An 18,533-nucleotide genomic window follows, 5' to 3' on the forward strand; every position below is an offset into this window, starting at 1 on the left:
TCCTCTCAAAGAGCAACACCTCACATGTGTATGCAGTAAATCCCATCTGTCGTTTTTCAACTCATTTTTCCAGATGGTCTATTTTTCCAGATGGTCTAGGTCCCACTGCAAGCTTTGATAGTCTTCCTCACTATCTACTAAACCCCCACTCCTGGTGTCATCTACAAATTTGCTGATCCAGTTTACCATATTTTCATCCAGATCATTGATATATATATATATAACAAACAACAACAGACCCAGCACTGGTCTCTGCGGCATACCACTAGTCGCAGGCCTCCGGTCAGAGAGGCAACCATCTACCACCACTATCTGGCTTCTTCCGAGAAGCCAGTGTCCTTAATTCAATTTACTACCTCATCTTGAATGCCAAGCGCCTGAGTCTTCTTAACAAACCTCACATGTGGAAACTTGTCAAAGATCTTGCTAAAGGCCATGTAGACAACAATGACTGCCTTGCCTTCATCAGCTTTCCTCGTAACTTCCTCAAAGCTCTGTAAGATTGGTTAGACACGACTTGCCATGAACAAAGCCTTGTTGACTCTCCTTAATCAGCCTGTATCTGTCCAAATACTTGTTTATCTGGTCCCTTAGAATACCTTCCAATAACTTTCCCATTACTGATGTCAGACTCACCTGCCTATAATTTCCTGGTTTATTCTTAGAGCTTTTCTTAAACAGTGGAACAACATTAGCTATCCTCCAGTTTTCTGGGACCTCACTCATAGCTAAGAATGCTTTAAATATCTCTGCTTGGGCCCCTGGAATTTCTGTATTAGTCTCCCACAGAGTCCGAGGGAACACCTTGTCAGGGCTGGGGGATTTATCCACCCTAATTTACCTCAAGACACCAAGTACATCCTCTTCTGTAATCTATATAGGGGACATTACCTTGCTGGTGCATTTTCTCACATCTATAAACTCTTTATCCATCTCCCAAGTAAATACAATGCAAAAAAAATCCATTTAGATCTTCCCCCATCTCTTTCAGCCCCACACATAGATTACCGCTCTGATCTTCCAGAGGACTAATTTTGTCCCTTGGGATCCTTTTGCTCTTAATATATCTGTAGAAACCCTTAGGATTCTCCTTCACTTTGTCTGCTAGAACAACCTCACGTTTTTTTTTTCAGCACCCCCCCCCCATTTCCTTCTTGAGTGTTCTCTTACATTTCTTTTGCTCAAGCTGCTTTCCTGAAGAAGGAATTAGAACTATCAGCAAAATTCGGAGGAATACAATCTGTGCAATTATTCTCTAGCCACTAAAGAGTACCCCAAACGAAAATCCTAGCCTTTTTTTGGTCTTTTATCTATCTAGATATTAGCCCACATTTAACAATACATTCCATTGTTTCATCAACCTTCTATACTTGCTAATCAAGAAATTCAGTTGGTTCAATGAGACATAATTTTCCTTAAAAATGTGCTAGCTCTCCATTAACGGCAATTGAAGAAGTCTGAGTTGGTAATCTTTCTCTAATTATTATTTCTTAAAGTTTCTCCATCACCAAGATAAAATTGACTATCGTGCAATTGCCTGGTTTATAAAAATCTTTGGAGCAAGGAAATTATATTTGCCGTTTTCCATTTCACTGGCATCTCCAAACAATTTCTAGGAAATACAATATAAGATTATATTGAGTCCTTTCACAATCTCCATTCCCATTTCTCTTGGCGATTTAGCTGCTATCCCTCCTGGGCATGGTATAGTTTTCTTTTAGCATAGAGAGGTTTCTTAATATTTTCCCCCTTTTTAATATAAAAAAAAATCATTTATAACTACTGCCATGGAAATATTAGCATCATTCTTTCCTTTGTAAAGACTGATTGTAAATACTTACTTTGTATTCCAGCCTTGGCATCTGCCTCTTTGTACTGGTTACCTTGGTTCCAATTAAGCCCAGCCTCCTCCTACTGACAGCTTGCAATTTTCACACCTATAAGATTTTTAGAATTGGTTATTCTTGTGTTTATTTTTGGGTTATTTTGCATTTCTTTTCCCCTCCTGTCACCTTATATTCAGTTTGGTTGTAGCTTGAATTACTCACTACATCAACTTCATTTGTTGAATCACATTTTTCAGATAGCTAGCTTTGTTTACTCCATCTTTTTCACCTATAGCTGGCCTATAGTTGAAATAACTTCCCTTTGAAAGTATTTAAATGTTCTGATATCTGCCATTCATGAGTTCCACTTTACTATGGTTAGATCCTCTTTCATCCTTTTAAACTGAATCTTCTTCCAAAGAACTGTTTCTACTTCACATTGTTCCTTGCCCTTCTCCTTTACCAAACTAAGCCTTGTGATCGAATCATTGCTATTCTCCACGTGTTCTTGCACTGACGCTTACCAACTCAATTCCCCACAACCGAATCTTCTAACACCTCCATGCCGGTTGTGACAAGGGCACACTGAATGTTCTAAACACATTTCAGATCTTTCTTCCTATGTTTGCTATTTCCTCTAGTGTTCCCCATTAATGTTTTTAAAAATTAATGTTTCCTGACATTACTCTACAGATCTTGCATATCTCTGTATATTTCCTGCAATTTTTGGACCATATTTGAATTATCATCACTACTTTCTAAGTCTGTACCTTTGCATTCAAAATCCAACTCTGATTTCCTCATAGGTCTTGTAATCAGCTCCAGCATAAAATTTCCTACTCTAGTGTTATCTGCCATTATGCACCTTGCTCATCTCTACTACTACATGCCAAGGTCATCCCCTTTCCAATTTAATTTAAACCCCTCCCTGTGGATTCCTATTACTCTCACTTTCTTCAAGACCCAAAATACAGGAACTCTTCATCTTTTTCAATTTGTCCTTGTAGTGTATAGGGCTTTTAAATCTTTATTATTTTTATCACACAATCATTGATTCTGGTCTTCTGCAAGCTCTTGCAATAAGGATCATAGCATTTAATTGATTTCTCAATAAATAGAAAGTGTCCTACTCAAAGCTGTTTATTTTCAGCTCCCAGTGGCTTGTTAAATCTTTTGAATTAAAAGATCCTTGCATCCTTCTTTCAAGAGCACATTAATGACTTAAGTTATAAGAAATTGATAGTCATTTAAGGCTTGATGTCAAAGCAATTTATGTAATCATTGTCAAGTAACCTTGTGAAATGCAAAGCACATAAAAAGATGAAGAAATTGTTAATTTTCTTGGGCACAATATTATTCTCATAAATGAATTGTAAATTTATTGTACAAGGTTAAATCTATTGGTGAAAGTACAAGTTTTTAATCTTTTGCGTGTCTGTACAATTGGTTCATTCTGTCCTGAAGACAGTCTACTTACGATATAAGGTGAACACTTAGTTTAATGTTTTTCTTCTTTGCCTTTCTTTGCATTAGGAACAGATATTGTGCAACTACCACCAACTCCACCAAGTAGTCATGGCAGCGACTGTGAGGGTGGACAAAGCCCAACACGTTCTATTCAGTCACCAGATCCTGTTGAGCCACAGTCCACAGGAAAAGTTATAACACGTGCACCATCTGCTTTGTCCAGTTCCCCTCTTCTCACTGCACCACATGTAAGTCACAAATTATTACTAATGAGTGAACCTGGACCCCTATTCTATATCATGTCTTGTAGGAACTACGTGCAAAGCCTGGCATTGAGTACAGGGCACTACCTGTTTGTTAGGTTGAAAACTGAAACTTGAGAAATTTTAATACACCTGTTGAGAAATTTACTGAATTGTTTTGTCTAAATTTTGGGTTAAATTTACTTCCATTGAAGTCATAAAAAGGGGGCTTCAAAACGGGTTCCTGACCAACAGACCACAATTAGTAAGATGGGCAGCAACACCTCCATCATGATTATACTAAGCATTGATGCTTCATAAAGTTGCATTCACAGCCCCCTATACTCTGTATAGTACACACATAACTGCATGGCCAGATTCTGCTCTACCTCCATTTACAGGTTGGCAAGCAATGCCACCAGAATGGGTGCATCTCAAATATGATGAAGTACAGGAACGAGATAGAAAGCTTAGTGACATGGTATCATGACAACAACTTTTCTCTGATGTCAACTAAAGCTGTTCATTGACTAGAAAAGGAGGTGGTGCATATGCTTCTGTCTACATCAATGGTATTGAAGTTGAGAATGTTGAGGGCTTCAAGTTCCTTGGTGTGAATGTTACCAGTGGCCTGTCCAGGTACAATCATATTGATACCATTGCCAAGAAAGCTCACAAATACCTCGGCTTCCTCAGTAAGCTAAAGAAATTCAGCATGTCCCTATCAACTCTGACCAATTTTTATCAATGCACCGTAGAAAGCATTCTGTCTGGGTGCATAACAGCTTGGTATGGCATCAGCTCTACACATGACTGAGAAATTGCAGAGATTTGTGGACACTGCTCAGCACCAGGCTCCCCTCCATAGTTTATGTCCATACTTCTCAGTGCCTCAGCATAATCGAAGACTTCACCCACGCCTTCCTCTCTTCTCCCTTCTGCCATTGGGCAGAAGATACAAAAGTCTGAATGCACATACTATCAGAATCAAAGACAGTTTCTATCTAACTGTTATCAGATTCTTGAATAGACCTGTTGTGTTTTAAGATGGGCTCTTGGCTTCACAATCTACCTTGTTTTGATCCTGCGCTGCACTTTTTTGGTAGCTTTTACACTTTATTCTGTATTGCTGTTGGTTCTATGTTATTCTAGCTTAATGCCCTATGTAATGATTTGATCTGTATGAACAGTATGCAAGACAAGCTTTTCACTGTCTGTTGGTACATGTGACAATAATAAACCAAGGCCAATACTTGTACTATTACATTAAGACTGAAATTATTTTTGAAAGAGCTTAGGCCTTCCTGTGATACTGTTAAGCAGCCCAAGTGGTAATCTCTGAAGAGTATCCATCCTACATCGATGTGCTTCTGCATCAGATTCCAAAAAATAAAACAAACCACACTCACAACCGGTAATTGTTAATATATTATACAAATAAGTTGGATTTGAATAAAATTCTTTAAAACTAAATCTAACTGAATCATTCTTCGCTCTAGAAGTTGCAAGGTTCATCAGGACCTTTGATTCTGACAGAGGAGGAGAAACGCACACTGATTGCTGAAGGATACCCAGTTCCTGTCAAACTGCCACTTACAAAAGCAGAAGAGAAAGCACTCAAGAAAATACGAAGAAAAATTAAGAACAAAGTAATGAGATGTTTCTTTCTTTATCAAGCTTATGTCTTCCTGGTTCTAACTATAGGAACATTTTGTTTACTATTAGGGATTTATAAACAGACCCTTTCATTTATCTCAGTAAACTATTAAACTTTGCATGCAAAATAAGCTGAAATACAGAAATAGCAACATGTTTGTGACAGCACAAATTAATCCTAGTAGATCAATTACTGTAGATAAACCTTAAGAAATCTCATTCTGTCTGTCTCATCTTGTCCACCTCTGACTCCTTTAACTTATTCCTACAGAATTGACTGTCCAGCTTCCCTTAGGCTCTCTTAAATGCTTGTCCCTAATCTCTTCCACCCAGCCTCCAGAAATAATGGCCAGCTTTTGAGTTATCCTGATGGCACCCCAAAGTTGGCATTGGTAATCAGGTTATTGGTAAATGCCACTTAATGGCATTCTCACATATAAATGAAATTATCAATAAGAAAAAAAATTAAGTTCAAGATAATGATTATAATTCATCATCTATTCTCCATCCTAAATATAGTATTCTAAAGATAGCAAATGAGTAACAATAATTTTCCAAAGTCTTGCGGGCCTGAGTTATATATGTAGAGGTTTGACAGGCTAGGATTTTATTCCTTGGAAAGTAGGAGACCTTAGGTTTTTGATTAGTAAGGGTGCATAGGTTATGGAGAGAAGGCAGAAGAATGAAGAATAAATCAACCATGATTGAATGCTGGAGCAGGGCTGGTGGGCTGAATGGCTTAATTTTGTTCCTATGTCTTGTGGTCTTCAGAGAACTGTGTACGATCATGAGGAGCCTGGAAAGGATGACAGCACATAGCCTTTTTCCCAGGGAAAGGGAACAAACAAAACTAGAAAGCTTAGATTAACTGAGTAGGAAAGATTTAAGTGGGACCTGAGGGACAACTTGTTCCTGCACATGGTGGGGGTATGTGAACAAGCTGCCAGAGAAAGTAGTTGAAGCAGGTACAATATCAAGATTTAAAATACATTTGGACAGATACATGGAAAGAAAAGGCTTGAAGTGATATGGGCCTAATACTGGCACGTGGGACAAGTTTAGTCATAGTCATACTTTATTGATCCCGGGGGAAATTGGTTTTCGTTACAGTTGCACCATAAATAATAAATAGTAATAGAACCATAAATAGTTAAATAGTAATATGTAAATTTATGCCAGTAAATTATGAAATCAGTCCAGGACCAGCCTATCGGCTCAGGGTGTCTGACCCTCCAAGGGAGGAGTTGTAAAGTTTGATGGCCACAGGCAGGAATGACTTCCTATGACGCTCTGTGCTGCATCTCGGTGGAATGAGTCTCTGGCTGAATGTACTCCTGTGCCCACCCAGTACATTATGTAGTGGATGGGAGACACTGACCAAGATGGCATGCAACTTGGACAGCATCCTCTTTTCATACACCATTGTCAGAGAGTCCAGTTCCATCCCCACAACATCACTGGCCTTATGAATGAGTTTGTTGATTCTGTTGGTGTCTGCTACCCTCAGCCTGCTGCCCCAGCACACAACAGCAAACATGATAGCACTGGCCACCACAGACTCATAGAACATCCTCAGCATTGTCCGGCAGATGTTAAAGGACCTCAGTGTCCTCAGGAAATAGAGACGGCCCTGACCCTTCTTGTAGACAGCCTCAGTGTTCTTAGACCTGTCCAGTTTATTGTCAATTCGTATCCCCAGGTATTTGTAATCCTCCACCATGTCCACACTGACCCCCTGGATGGAAACAGGGGTCACCGGTACCTTAGCTCTCCTCAGGTCTGTGAGCACCTTGGTTGGTGTGGACATTAGGCTGAAGGGCCTATTTCTATGCTTTATGTTGCTAATATTCTGTTTTTCTGATACTTGTTTTCTGCAGATCTCTGCTCAAGAGAGCAGAAGGAAGAAGAAAGAATACATGGATACACTGGAGAAAAAGTACGTCTGAAACATATACTTAAGCTTGTTTGATTGTATTGCTCCTCTCCCTCTGCTATAGATTTGCTTACTTGATATCACTTTCAACTCTTTGTGTAAAAAATAAATAAATAAATAAATAGATTGTTGGATCTCGGGGATGCTGTCTCTTGGAGGTTTGTCATCCTGATTAATAGATGAGTTTAAAAAATCTCATGGCATTATTTGAAGAGGGCTATTTGTATATTCCATGAAGATACACTAAAAATAAGTAATTTGTTGTACAGAAAAGGCTCAACCATTTCATGCACAGCAGGAAAATACAACTATGAAGGTGGGAACACATTTTCTTGGTGGGACATAATAACTTCACTTTGAAAATAATATATTGGCCATGATGAAGTTTTGATGAAAAAGTCTTGTGAAAAACCTAGATATTGTTTTACATAGTGTTGCTCACCTTACTTTCAGTACTGCATATAGGAAGATAGATTTTCTTGGAATGAAACAAAATTGCCATTCATTCATGAAAATTATGGTGATCTCCACTTTTCCAGACATTCAACTGAGCACAGTGTCACAATTCATGTATCGCTTTTTCTCATCAGAAAAGCAGTAAATAATGTAATGCCTAATCATGTGGAGTGAAATTGGTTAATGTGATTCTAAAACACGCTTGCTTTGGCCACCCTAAAACAGATATAATACTGCTTGGTCTTCAGTGGCCAGTTTTAACGGGGGTGTCCCTGAGCAGGTTCTCTGGGAACCTGCATCAGAAGGGGGCTTTCCTTACTTACTGAAGATTAGCTACTTCACTTACTACACCACCACCCTCATCCATAATATTTATCTGCCAAGCACATGGCCCTCACTTGAACCCACCCAGCACCATCCGGAGGTCACAGTGGCTCCATGTGGAGTGCCCCTTACCTTTAGCTATTACCAGACTTTTCCAATACTAATGGTTGAGCAATAATAACTTGAACCTGGTAGAATAGGTCCTGAGGCTCCTGTACCACCTTCCTGTTGGATCAGTGAGAAGAGAGCATTGCCTGGATCGGGGGGAGGGGGGCACGTCCTTGATGGTGGGGAGAGCTTTACCCATGATGGACTGGACTGCATCCTTCACCTTTTGTAGGATTTTCCATACAAGGGTATGGGTATTTCCATACCAGGCTGTGATGCAACTAGTCAATAAACTCTCCTCAACATATCTGTAGAGGATTGTCAGAGTTTTAGATGACATGCTGAATGTTCACAATCTTCTGAAATGTTAACTCCACCTCTGATCCCCGATGAGAACTGGCTCATGAACCTCCAGTTTCCTCTTCCTTGAGGCACTGATTGGCTTCTTGGTCTTGTTGACATTGGGTGAGGGGTTTTTTTTCTGGAACCACTCAGCTGAACTTTCAACTTCTCTCCTATATGCTGATTCATCACTAACTTTGATTTGGCCAGCAACCGATACCCCAGCCACATATCACAGTGACTCACCAAGTACTACCATAGCCCTGAATTGAGTAGAATTCCTCCACATGCAGCATCCAGAGTATAGGCCAAGATACTTGTTCAAAACCAGGACACTAGCACTGTTGTTCCTTCCAAGTTTTCAAGCACCAATTCCAGGAGAAAACAGTCATTACTGTATTGTACAACAATTGATTTTCACTGAATTTCTGGGCCAGTTTGTTCTTAATAACTTGGATCCTTGGCATTCCTATACTGTTCTTCATTAAAATTTTCAGCTCATTTGATTGCTTATTTCAAAAAAGTTGAAATAAAAATTGGTTACTGATTTTTTTCTTTAAGGGTAAGATCGTATAAATTTCCTCTTGTGTCAGTAAGCCCAGAATAGTTATAATGACTTCTCTGTGTTGAAGACAGCTCTTTCTGATCATGTTATGAATATTTCTGAAAATTTGCATGGAGATGTTGGAAAATTCTGCCTCATCACCATTCAAGTAGCATTTGTGTTCCTGCCAGAATCATTCCTGACTACTCCCTCATTGTGCACTATGTGTATGTGATGGTGGGAACATGTGACCTTGGACCATTTTTACTCTTTAAGCACTGAAAGCTGCCACTGCTTGGAATCACCTTATCAGATTGGTGGTGTATTTCAAGCTAGCATAGGTAAATGATTTTAAATGACCACTAGTTTTGTCTCATTTTTAAGTCTGCTTCATAGATACTTACCTGGTGAGTCTCACCTCTGATTTAAGGCCTTCAGTTAAATGTTCCTGCTAGTTCTTGATGTTTCTGGCTTTGGTAGCCCTTTGCCATGATTTCTGGACTCATGGCAACTGCCTTAAGACAGGAGTGGTTGCAAGAATCAAGGGATTTGAACTCTGTCCAGGCAATTCCATTCCACAACTCTTTCCCAATTGCCTTGCACACTTTTTCTTCATTGTAGTTGTCAATTCTCCTTTAAAAACCACGCTTGAAACTTCATCATCCACTGGAGTTAAGCTTTTCTATATTCTCTCTTTAGCCTTCAGGTCCTTTATGAAGTGAAGTGGCAAGAATTTGTATTATACAGTCTGACCAGTAATTTGTAAAGACTCTTTCTGTTTAGACTCTCGCTTCGCTTTATGAAACCCAGGATCCCCTTGGTTTTTAAATGCTTTTGCAACATACCCTTGCCAAAAAAAACCTGTGAAAATGTGCACCCATGTTCCTCTGTTCCCTATGTAATTGTACTTTTTAGTCAGTATCACTTCTCCTAATTCTTCCAGCCAAAATGTGTCATTCTCTATTTCTTTGCATTGGAAATTTGGGAAGTATGATGATAACATTTTTCCCTTACTTCATAAAATATTCTCTGAAAGGCCATATCTTTGAATGTGTTGAAAACCTAAATGGCAAACAAGTTTTGTTAACACATTAATCTGTGATGGCTTTCCTTTATTAATTCATAACAATTTTGTGTACTGGAGAAAATATCCAGTAGAGTGAAGGTGTTCAATTGCTTCTTAACTCCATCCAAACTGATCCAATTCATGAGCTCGTCAAGGAAATCCACCTCTCGCTCCAGTTCTATGAAGTCTACTGCAAATCTTTTCCCTATTTCTCTTTCCTAAACACTTTGTTACCATCAATAATGTTAATGTAGAATTGTGCCAATATTTGCATCATCTTTCAGTTATTTCTAATGCATTCACAAAATTTTCATTTTATTGGCAGCACACCACTCTTCTTTACTATACCAATGCTTTGTACACACACTGTAGGCTAGCAGCTAGCGTAATGCTCTTACTGTGCCCCTGAACCAGGTTCAATTCTGTGCTCTCTGTAAGGAATTTGTACATTCTCCCCTTGACCACTTGGGTACAAGGATTACATTATAGTAAAAAGCTGCAGATTCGATTGTTGTATTCCCTGGTACTTTTTTTTAAAAAAAAAGAGTTGATTGAAATTTTATTGATAAAGGTAAATTAACTAAATTTCTTCAGTTATGTAATCCAGGACAATGGATCATAGTCTTTAAGAAAATGTTATTGAGATTTAAGAATTTTTTTAATAAATTTTCTCACTTGGTCAATTAGAATTTCTATTTGCAAATGGCAAATAATACTCAGCCAGTGGTTAATTTTAAATCTGAGATTTTTGATAACTGAAAGGTTTTAACAAATTAGAGCTGTGTCACGTATCAGGCATGATCAAATTGAATGACAGAACAACTTAAGGGATAACACAACCTACCATTGTCCCTGCGTTCTCAAATGTATAAAGTGCGAGTATAATCCAAAGGAGGTTTATAGTAAACCACTTTCTAATTCAGATTCAAATTCACTTATCACCTGTACATCAAAACATACAATGAAATGTATCATTTACATTAACAACAAGCACACCCAAGAATGTGTTGAGGGCAGCCCACAAGTGTCGCCAGACTTTCTAGGATCAGCATAGAATATTCTTGGAGCACAAATGATAGAAGTTTTAGATTAACATAGTCCAGCTGTCGTATCAGTGAACAAAAGGAAAAAAGCTAAACAGTGTGCTGTTTTCTATTTATAAACAGGTTTGCTGAAAAGTCACTTGGCAAATAATAATTTACTTAGAGAAAGCACTTTCTTCCTGGATAATGCAAATAAGCTGGATATAATGTTCATTCCTTTTCAGAATAACAAAATTGTGTTTTTGAATGTGTCTTTCCAGGGTAGAATCCTGTTCAAATGAAAACAGTGAACTCCGTAAAAAGGTAGAAAATCTGGAAAAAGCAAACAGGTAATAATGTACCATGTTTTTCTGTGTTACTTAATATTAATTTGCCCTTTTTACAGGATAATTAACAATTAATCTGGAACATTTATAGTGTCAAATCAGTTTTGAATAAAATTCATTGAAATTAACCATGTAAATTTTATTAAACAATTAATCATTTAATGAGTTAATTTGGATGAGGTACTATTCAGAGAGGAGCAAGGAGATGTGATCAGTCCAGTTCAGGTTTCTATCTGATGATTATTGGAGACTGAGCCAGACTGAAATGAACTGAAGTCAGTTTTGGGCTGACGTAGACAGTGCAATCCATATCCTCTTGGGTCCAGATCCTGCAGATACGATGATGGCTGAATGAGGGCTTCCAGCTTTGAAACTATTGTTATCACTTTTGAATGTGATTTAATAGGCCAGATGTTTGCTTGCCCAAAAAAACACTGGCTACCTGCTCAAGGGCACACTATTCACTCCAATGTGTTCCAAAACACTGCCTTCATGAAGTAGCCTGAATACCTGTACTACCAATGCAGCATATTTCTCACTGCTTAACTGACAATCAGATAATCCTTGCACCCACATCAGTCATAAGTAACCTACTGCACTTAAACAAAAATGATTAGTAAGTCGGAAATTATTACCGACATAATTATATGCACCTGCTTAAGAAACTTTGAAATTTTTAAACACACATTTTTAAAAAAAATGTAGATGTTCACCTTGCCATGTCCTATGTCAAAGAATTCTTGTGCCACTTTAAAAAATGATGAAAGAAATAAATTATGTTAACTTGAATGAAGTTCTGATTATCAGCTTCTGTTAAGATTCGGTAGGAAATAAATTGAGGTACTTTAATTCAACTCTGTGTATGGTGCATTTTCTGAAGGGGTAGTGGATACAGATACTCTGACAATATTTTGGGCAGTACCTAGATGAGAACTTTAATTACCATGGCATACCAGCTTGTGGCTAAATACAAGAGAATGGGATATATAGAGGTAGTTATATAATGGCTGGCAAGTGTACAGTGGGATAAAGTGCCTGAATGATTCAATGATGCAACCGCTACATAAAATAAATGTAATGCATTCTTGCTGCTAATTTCTTCTTGTACATTACTAGCAGTTCTGCAGTTGAAAACTGAGCATGCCTTTAAAACCTGAAGCCTAGAGAAAAGGGTACATAAAGTTGGGTTTCTGAATCTAGGAGAGGAAAGGGTCTCAAGTAAGTTGAGTTTGTCTTCACTGATATTTCCAGATCTCTGTAAACCTCCAGCAGGATTTTGCAGGCAAGCCATAGCTCAACGTTTCTGGCTATTTCTGTTTACAAAAAAAGTCTTCCCAAAGGACAAGCTGGCTGATAATACACAGTTATGAACACTAGTGATAAGCATTGGTTGATTTAAACGGAACTAGGTGTTTATTATGAGCTGGGACAAGGGCATTATCGGCAATGGGCATAAAGGCACTCAGCTCACGCTCTCAGTCTACCATGTTTGTGCAACAATGCTAACACTGATGGAAATGGTAACACCGTTAGACTGGGGCAGTGTGCTCTTCGTATGTTAGGATCTGCTGTTGACATTTCTCTGATAACCACACTGTTAATTATTTTGACTGGTTTTCAGCTAAAATCCCACCAAGCTAAGCTTAGTAGTTGGGCTTCCCAATATGGAATTTTTACCTGAAACAAAAAAGGCTCTCAATGACCTAGGGGTGAAATAGTGAAATTGCACCAGGCACTCTCTTATAATTTGTGTTGCCTTTCAGCTAGACTCATGCCAATCCTGGAAACTGGAATTTCTGAGGAGAGATGCAGGTGTCCTACTATTAGCACTAGTAACAATGGAGGCCCTGGCTGGCTGCTGGCCTTCTAATTTTGATTAACAAATTATTAATAGTTGACACATTATTGATGCAGGTTGATACTAATTGTCAGAGTTGTGTTATGTATTCTGTTGTTTACTTCTTTCTGACACCCAGATTAGTATCCATGTTCCTAATATTACATGACTTTCTGACCTACACATCTTGTATTGTGAAGGCATGTATCATACAGACTTGAAATAGTGGACTCTTTTAAAGAAAGGAATCTCTTTTAACCTGAACATGAAGTTATTTCAGATCAGTATAAAATATCAGGCATAGTCTGAGAGCAATCTTAATTACTTAATCTTAACTACAGAATGTTGACTGGCCATTAACTTCAAAACTAACTTCAAGCAAAGACCTTTGCCCAGTGAGCTTCCTAGAACCACTGGGGTAAATCTTACAGAGCAGGGCTCAAGAAGTCCTACTGAAAACAGAACTCATCCACAACATCCAGCTGAACCTTGCTCCTGATGTAGCCAAGAGAGAGAAGAAAGGTGAGGAAGGAGCGAGGGATGTGAGAGGGAGGAAGGAAGAGCAGAGATGTGAGTGAGGAATAGAGGGGATGTGAGAGGGAGGAAGGAAGAGCAGAGATGTGAGTGAGGAATAGAGAGGAGGAGATTGATAAGAATGGAGGAGTTAGGTTATCAGCAGACCCATATTAGAAATGCTGGCTTGTGCAGAGATGTAGCCCAACACGAACCAACTGAGAATGAACCTTCAGTGGTACCGACCAATTTCTTGGCAATAAATGTTCTCCAGTTGCAGCAATTGTGGCAATCTTAAATTGTGCCATTGCTGGTTATCATCTCTCAGACCAATGGTTTAAATACGCTCAGTGGCCACTTTATTTGGCACACCTGTTTGTTAATGCAAATATCTAATCAGCCAATTATGTGGCAGCAACTCAATGTATAAAAGCATGCAGACATGGTGAAGAGGTTTAGTTGCTGTTTGGACCAAACATCAGAATGGGGAAGAAATGTGATCTGAGTGACTTTGACTGTGGAATGATTGTTGATGCCAAACAGGGTAGTTTGAGTACCTCAGAAACTGCTAATCTCCTGGGATTTTCAAGCACAACAGCCTTTAGAGTCTACAGAGGATGGTGCGAGAAACAGAAAGTATCCAGTGAGCAGCAATTCTGTGGGTGAAAATGTCTTGTTAATGGGAAAGGTCAGAAGAGAATGGCCAAACTGGTTCAAGCTGACAGGAAGGTGACAGTAACTCAAATAACCACACGTTACAACAGTGGTGTATCTCTGAACAAACAACACATTGAACCTTGAAGTGGATGGGCTACAGCAGCAGAAGGTCAGGAACATACAGATCTCTTAGTGGCCACTTTATTAGGTACACCCTCAACCTAATAAAGAGGCCACTGAGTGTATCTTATTAGTCTTGGATCTGCCAGGAATTTATTTTGCATTCATGTGATGTGGAAATAATTGAGAAAGCTAGAATTTATTGCACATCTCTAATTGCCGCCGAGCTAAGTAGCTTGCTGGTCTATTTAGAACCAACTATATCACTGTTGACCTTCGGTCTGGAGTCACAGGCTAAACCAGGAAATGACAGAGCAATACACATGAGTAATGACTCGGGTAGTGACAGCACGTTCCTTTGTCTGAAGGATATTAATTTTTATGCTAATCCAGTAAGTTTTGCAATCACCATTACTGATACCAGGTTTTCAGTTCATCTGTATTTAGTTGGGTGAATTTAAATTATTCTGCTATGGTAGTTTTTCGATCTTGTGCCTCTAGATGAATAATGTAGCTATCTGGATGCTAGTGCATCCATCACAGGCAAGCCCGCCCCACCACTGAGCAGATCTACACCGTGTGCTGCCACAAGAGAGTACCATCTATTACCAAGGACCTCCATTATCCTGGCCGTGCTCTCTTCTTGCTACTACAGTCAGGCAAGAGGTAAAGAAGCCTTGGGTCCCATACCACCAGATTCAGGAACAGTTACTACCCTACAACCAGCAGACTCCTGAACTGTTATGGATAACTTCACTCACCTCAACTCTGAACTAATTCTATGACCTACAGACTCACTTTCAAGGACTCTTTGCAACTCAAGTTCTCAGTATTATTTTGTTTCATTTGTGCAATTTTCTTCCTTTGCACACTGGTTGTTTGCCAACCTTTGTTTATGTGTAGCTTTTCATAAGTGTTTTTGTATTTCTTTATTTATCTGCAAGAAAATGAATCTCAGGGTAGTCTATGGTAACATAGAAGTACTTTGATAATAACCTTAAGGCTATGGCATTGAATCAAGTAATTTAATGCCATTGTCTCACATTTTAATAATTCTATTAAAAATGAATTTTAACGGTGAATACAAATTAATTATTTAATCTTTTGAATGATCTGCAAGTAGGTTTGTTTTCAACCTTCAGACAGCATTTTCCTGTAATTAATATTAACGCTGTTTGAAAGGTCATCTTTTGGCCTTTCTGTCATTTTGGATTTTGGATTTTCCAGGTTTTAAATAACCAAGCGATGCATACTGAATTGCTTTTCCACACAAAGTAAGACCTGCTATATAATGATAATTTCACAAATTTACAAATGTAAAACAGTGTAAATGATGCAAATCTGGAAGTTAGGGAAAAGGAAAGGATTCATTGTGTTCTCCCAACTCCAGCCAAATAGGTGGGCACAGATCTCATTAACAACCAGTATCAAAGGTTTTAAATTGTTTCGTTTATTTTCTTAGCCTGAATGGCAACACATAATTTACTTTGTTTTACTTTTAGATTAAAGTTTGAATATCAACATGCTTAGCTTTTCATTGGTCTCATTTTCCAGAACTGTCATTTGCAAAATTACTAATGTAGTGTCTATCTGTGTAACTAGTATTGATTACCTCCAACTAAGAAGAAAGCAACCAGTCATTCTAACATAGCAGTGTTACTGCACATGACTGTATTTTATTTTTCTGTATTCCAAGGTTAATCTTGAAAACTAAACTAGGAAAATAACTGTTCTTAAGTTATAATACTTGTCTTGACATTATCTGATTAGGGTAAATATTTTGTTTTTTAGGTCCTTGCTCCAGCAGCTGCAGGGGCTTCAGGTTCTGGTGGCTGGGAAAGTGCCCAGATCCTGCAAAATGGCCAGTACTCAAACCAGCACTTGCTTGATGGTATGCACCAATATTGTTTTGTTGAAGGTTTCTCAATATGTGTGAGTAAGGTCAGATTGTGGGTGTAATTATAGCAGGGATGCATTTTAGGATATTTTATTCAGCATATTGCTGATCTTTTCTTTCCCTGATCTGTAGCGTATCCATTGAAATACTGTTGTTTGTTTCCCTACCAATTGAATGTTAACTTATCACATTTAACTAATAATCATTTCGCGCACTCTATGGAAAAATAGGTTGTCATTTGGCTTTCTGTAGACCTCTAAGAATCAGAGCACTTTCTTCTACTTGGCATTCATTACTATATCTGCTTTGCTTTGTCCAAAAGCAGAAGATGGCTATGACTCATTCTTGTTTCTTTACTTGAGCCAATATGGAATCGGGAGTTGCCTGTGGGAAAACAAAACCAAGTCAATCTTTTGTGTCTGTGATCTTGCATCATAAGCAAAGACTCCACAGTGGTGCAGCTGCTGCTTCAGAGTCCCGGCAGCCCAGGTTCAATCCTGACCTCTCGTGCTGTCTGTGTGGAGTTTACATGCTCTCCCCATAACCATATGGGTTCCCCTGGGGTGCTCCAGTTTACTCCTAAATCCCAAAAAAATATGCAAGTTGTTAGATTACCTAACCATTTTAAATTGTTTCTAGTGGGTAGGTGGTAGACTTTATGGGCAAGTTAATGGAAGTTGGGAGAATAAATGGGTTTTGCGTAGGAGTCCTTTTTTTTTAAAGCAAAAATAATGGGTGTAAATAGTCGTCATGGACTCCGTGGGTTGAAGCACCTCTTTCTCTGCTGTATCTCTCTGATTCTGTGACAATACATTATTCATCAGGGTGTTTTACTAGATTTAACATACTATTTAAGCAAAGCTGAGTATCTAGCTGTTCTGGGCCTTTTGATGGACCAATTGTACTACATGTGGCATAGCGTTAGCAATATTTCAATAACATCTTGTATATACTATCAATGTAATTAAAGAAAACACTAATAAACAGCAATACTAAACAAGATGGCAAGTGTTTTATTGATTTATCTATAGTAATACCAGATCTCTTTACTAATTGGAATAATGGTTCACTGTTCTGTTAACATCTTTATTTTTATTTTATGACTTTTACATTTATAAAAACATTTCATGTCCAAAGTTTTCCCATTACCTAATGTAGTGGCATAGCATTTTTCTCAGTAATCTATGTTGTCATCCATTCATTGGCATTTGCAATATCTAGACACTGAATAAGAGAAAATTTTCCACTGTTTATAAATGAGAAGGCAAACTATCATTGGCAGCCATGCTGTGACTGAGATTAGTTGGTTGGCCTGCGCTACAAGTTGGCTAGCTTCACCACCATTTTGCTTTACCACCATTTTGCTTTTCAACCAGTTATTCACATGTTTTTAAAGCATTTTTATCTATTCAGGGTGCCCAGCATATTACATACCATTACCTCATATTCCTTTAGCCCTGCTTCCTAATCTTGTGAATGGGTCTACTCAACCTCATTATTAAATAACAAGCTACAGTTTTCTTTCAATATTTATTTCCATTAAGATGTATTTAATAGATTGGACAAGCAATATTACTAATAGTGGGAATCTAGTTCTCAAGATTGCTGAATTGTATATTGGAATAACTTTGAATTAATATCATAAATTGCACTACCACATCACCAACAATAATAAGACTAAAGTTGCTCTGTGTTGTGAACTGTGCTTTAGTAAAATCAGTGTTTTTTATGTAGTCTCTGTAATCATTCTAGACTTCTGATTTTCTTGCTGTTCCAGATTGTGGTGCTGTGCTTTGCCATTGCGTTAGGGGGAATAAGTAACAAATTCGACCCATTCTCATCTTCTGTGACGAAAACAGTTGTACCTGTTCAAGATTCCACACAAGAATCATATGCAGCCACTGGTAAGTAAAAGGCTGCAATCTATAAAAGGGAGGTAGGAGACTGGAATGCACTGACATTTGCTGTTTAATTTCTGATGGAGTTGAATGATATTGGTAGCAGCCATATTACTGGTACACTTGACTCGATACAGCACAAAAAGAAGACATTCAGCCAGTCAAGTTCATGTAAGCACTTGGTAAGAGCAATCTAGTTGGTCCCAATTAACACCCTTTTCCAAACACCTGAACGTTCTTTCTTCCCATTCATTCAGCTCTATTTTAAATGCTGCAAT

At 38.3% G+C, this 18,533-nt stretch overlaps 1 protein-coding gene across 1 annotated transcript in view; it reads left to right on the forward strand.

Annotated features, from left to right (window-relative positions):
- Window positions 1-18,533, forward strand: part of creb3l2 (cAMP responsive element binding protein 3-like 2) — a 74,186-nt gene that overhangs the window by 40,158 nt on the left and 15,495 nt on the right. Inside the window, 6 exon segments of the mRNA XM_063058281.1 lie at window positions 3,360-3,541; window positions 5,035-5,184; window positions 7,069-7,127; window positions 11,268-11,336; window positions 16,252-16,351; window positions 18,135-18,261. Of these exon segments, the coding sequence (XP_062914351.1) occupies window positions 3,360-3,541; window positions 5,035-5,184; window positions 7,069-7,127; window positions 11,268-11,336; window positions 16,252-16,351; window positions 18,135-18,261 (687 nt within the window).

The sequence above is a fragment of the Mobula hypostoma genome, chromosome 9, assembly GCF_963921235.1.
Source record: "Mobula hypostoma chromosome 9, sMobHyp1.1, whole genome shotgun sequence".
NCBI classification, from domain to species: domain Eukaryota; kingdom Metazoa; phylum Chordata; class Chondrichthyes; order Myliobatiformes; family Myliobatidae; genus Mobula; species Mobula hypostoma.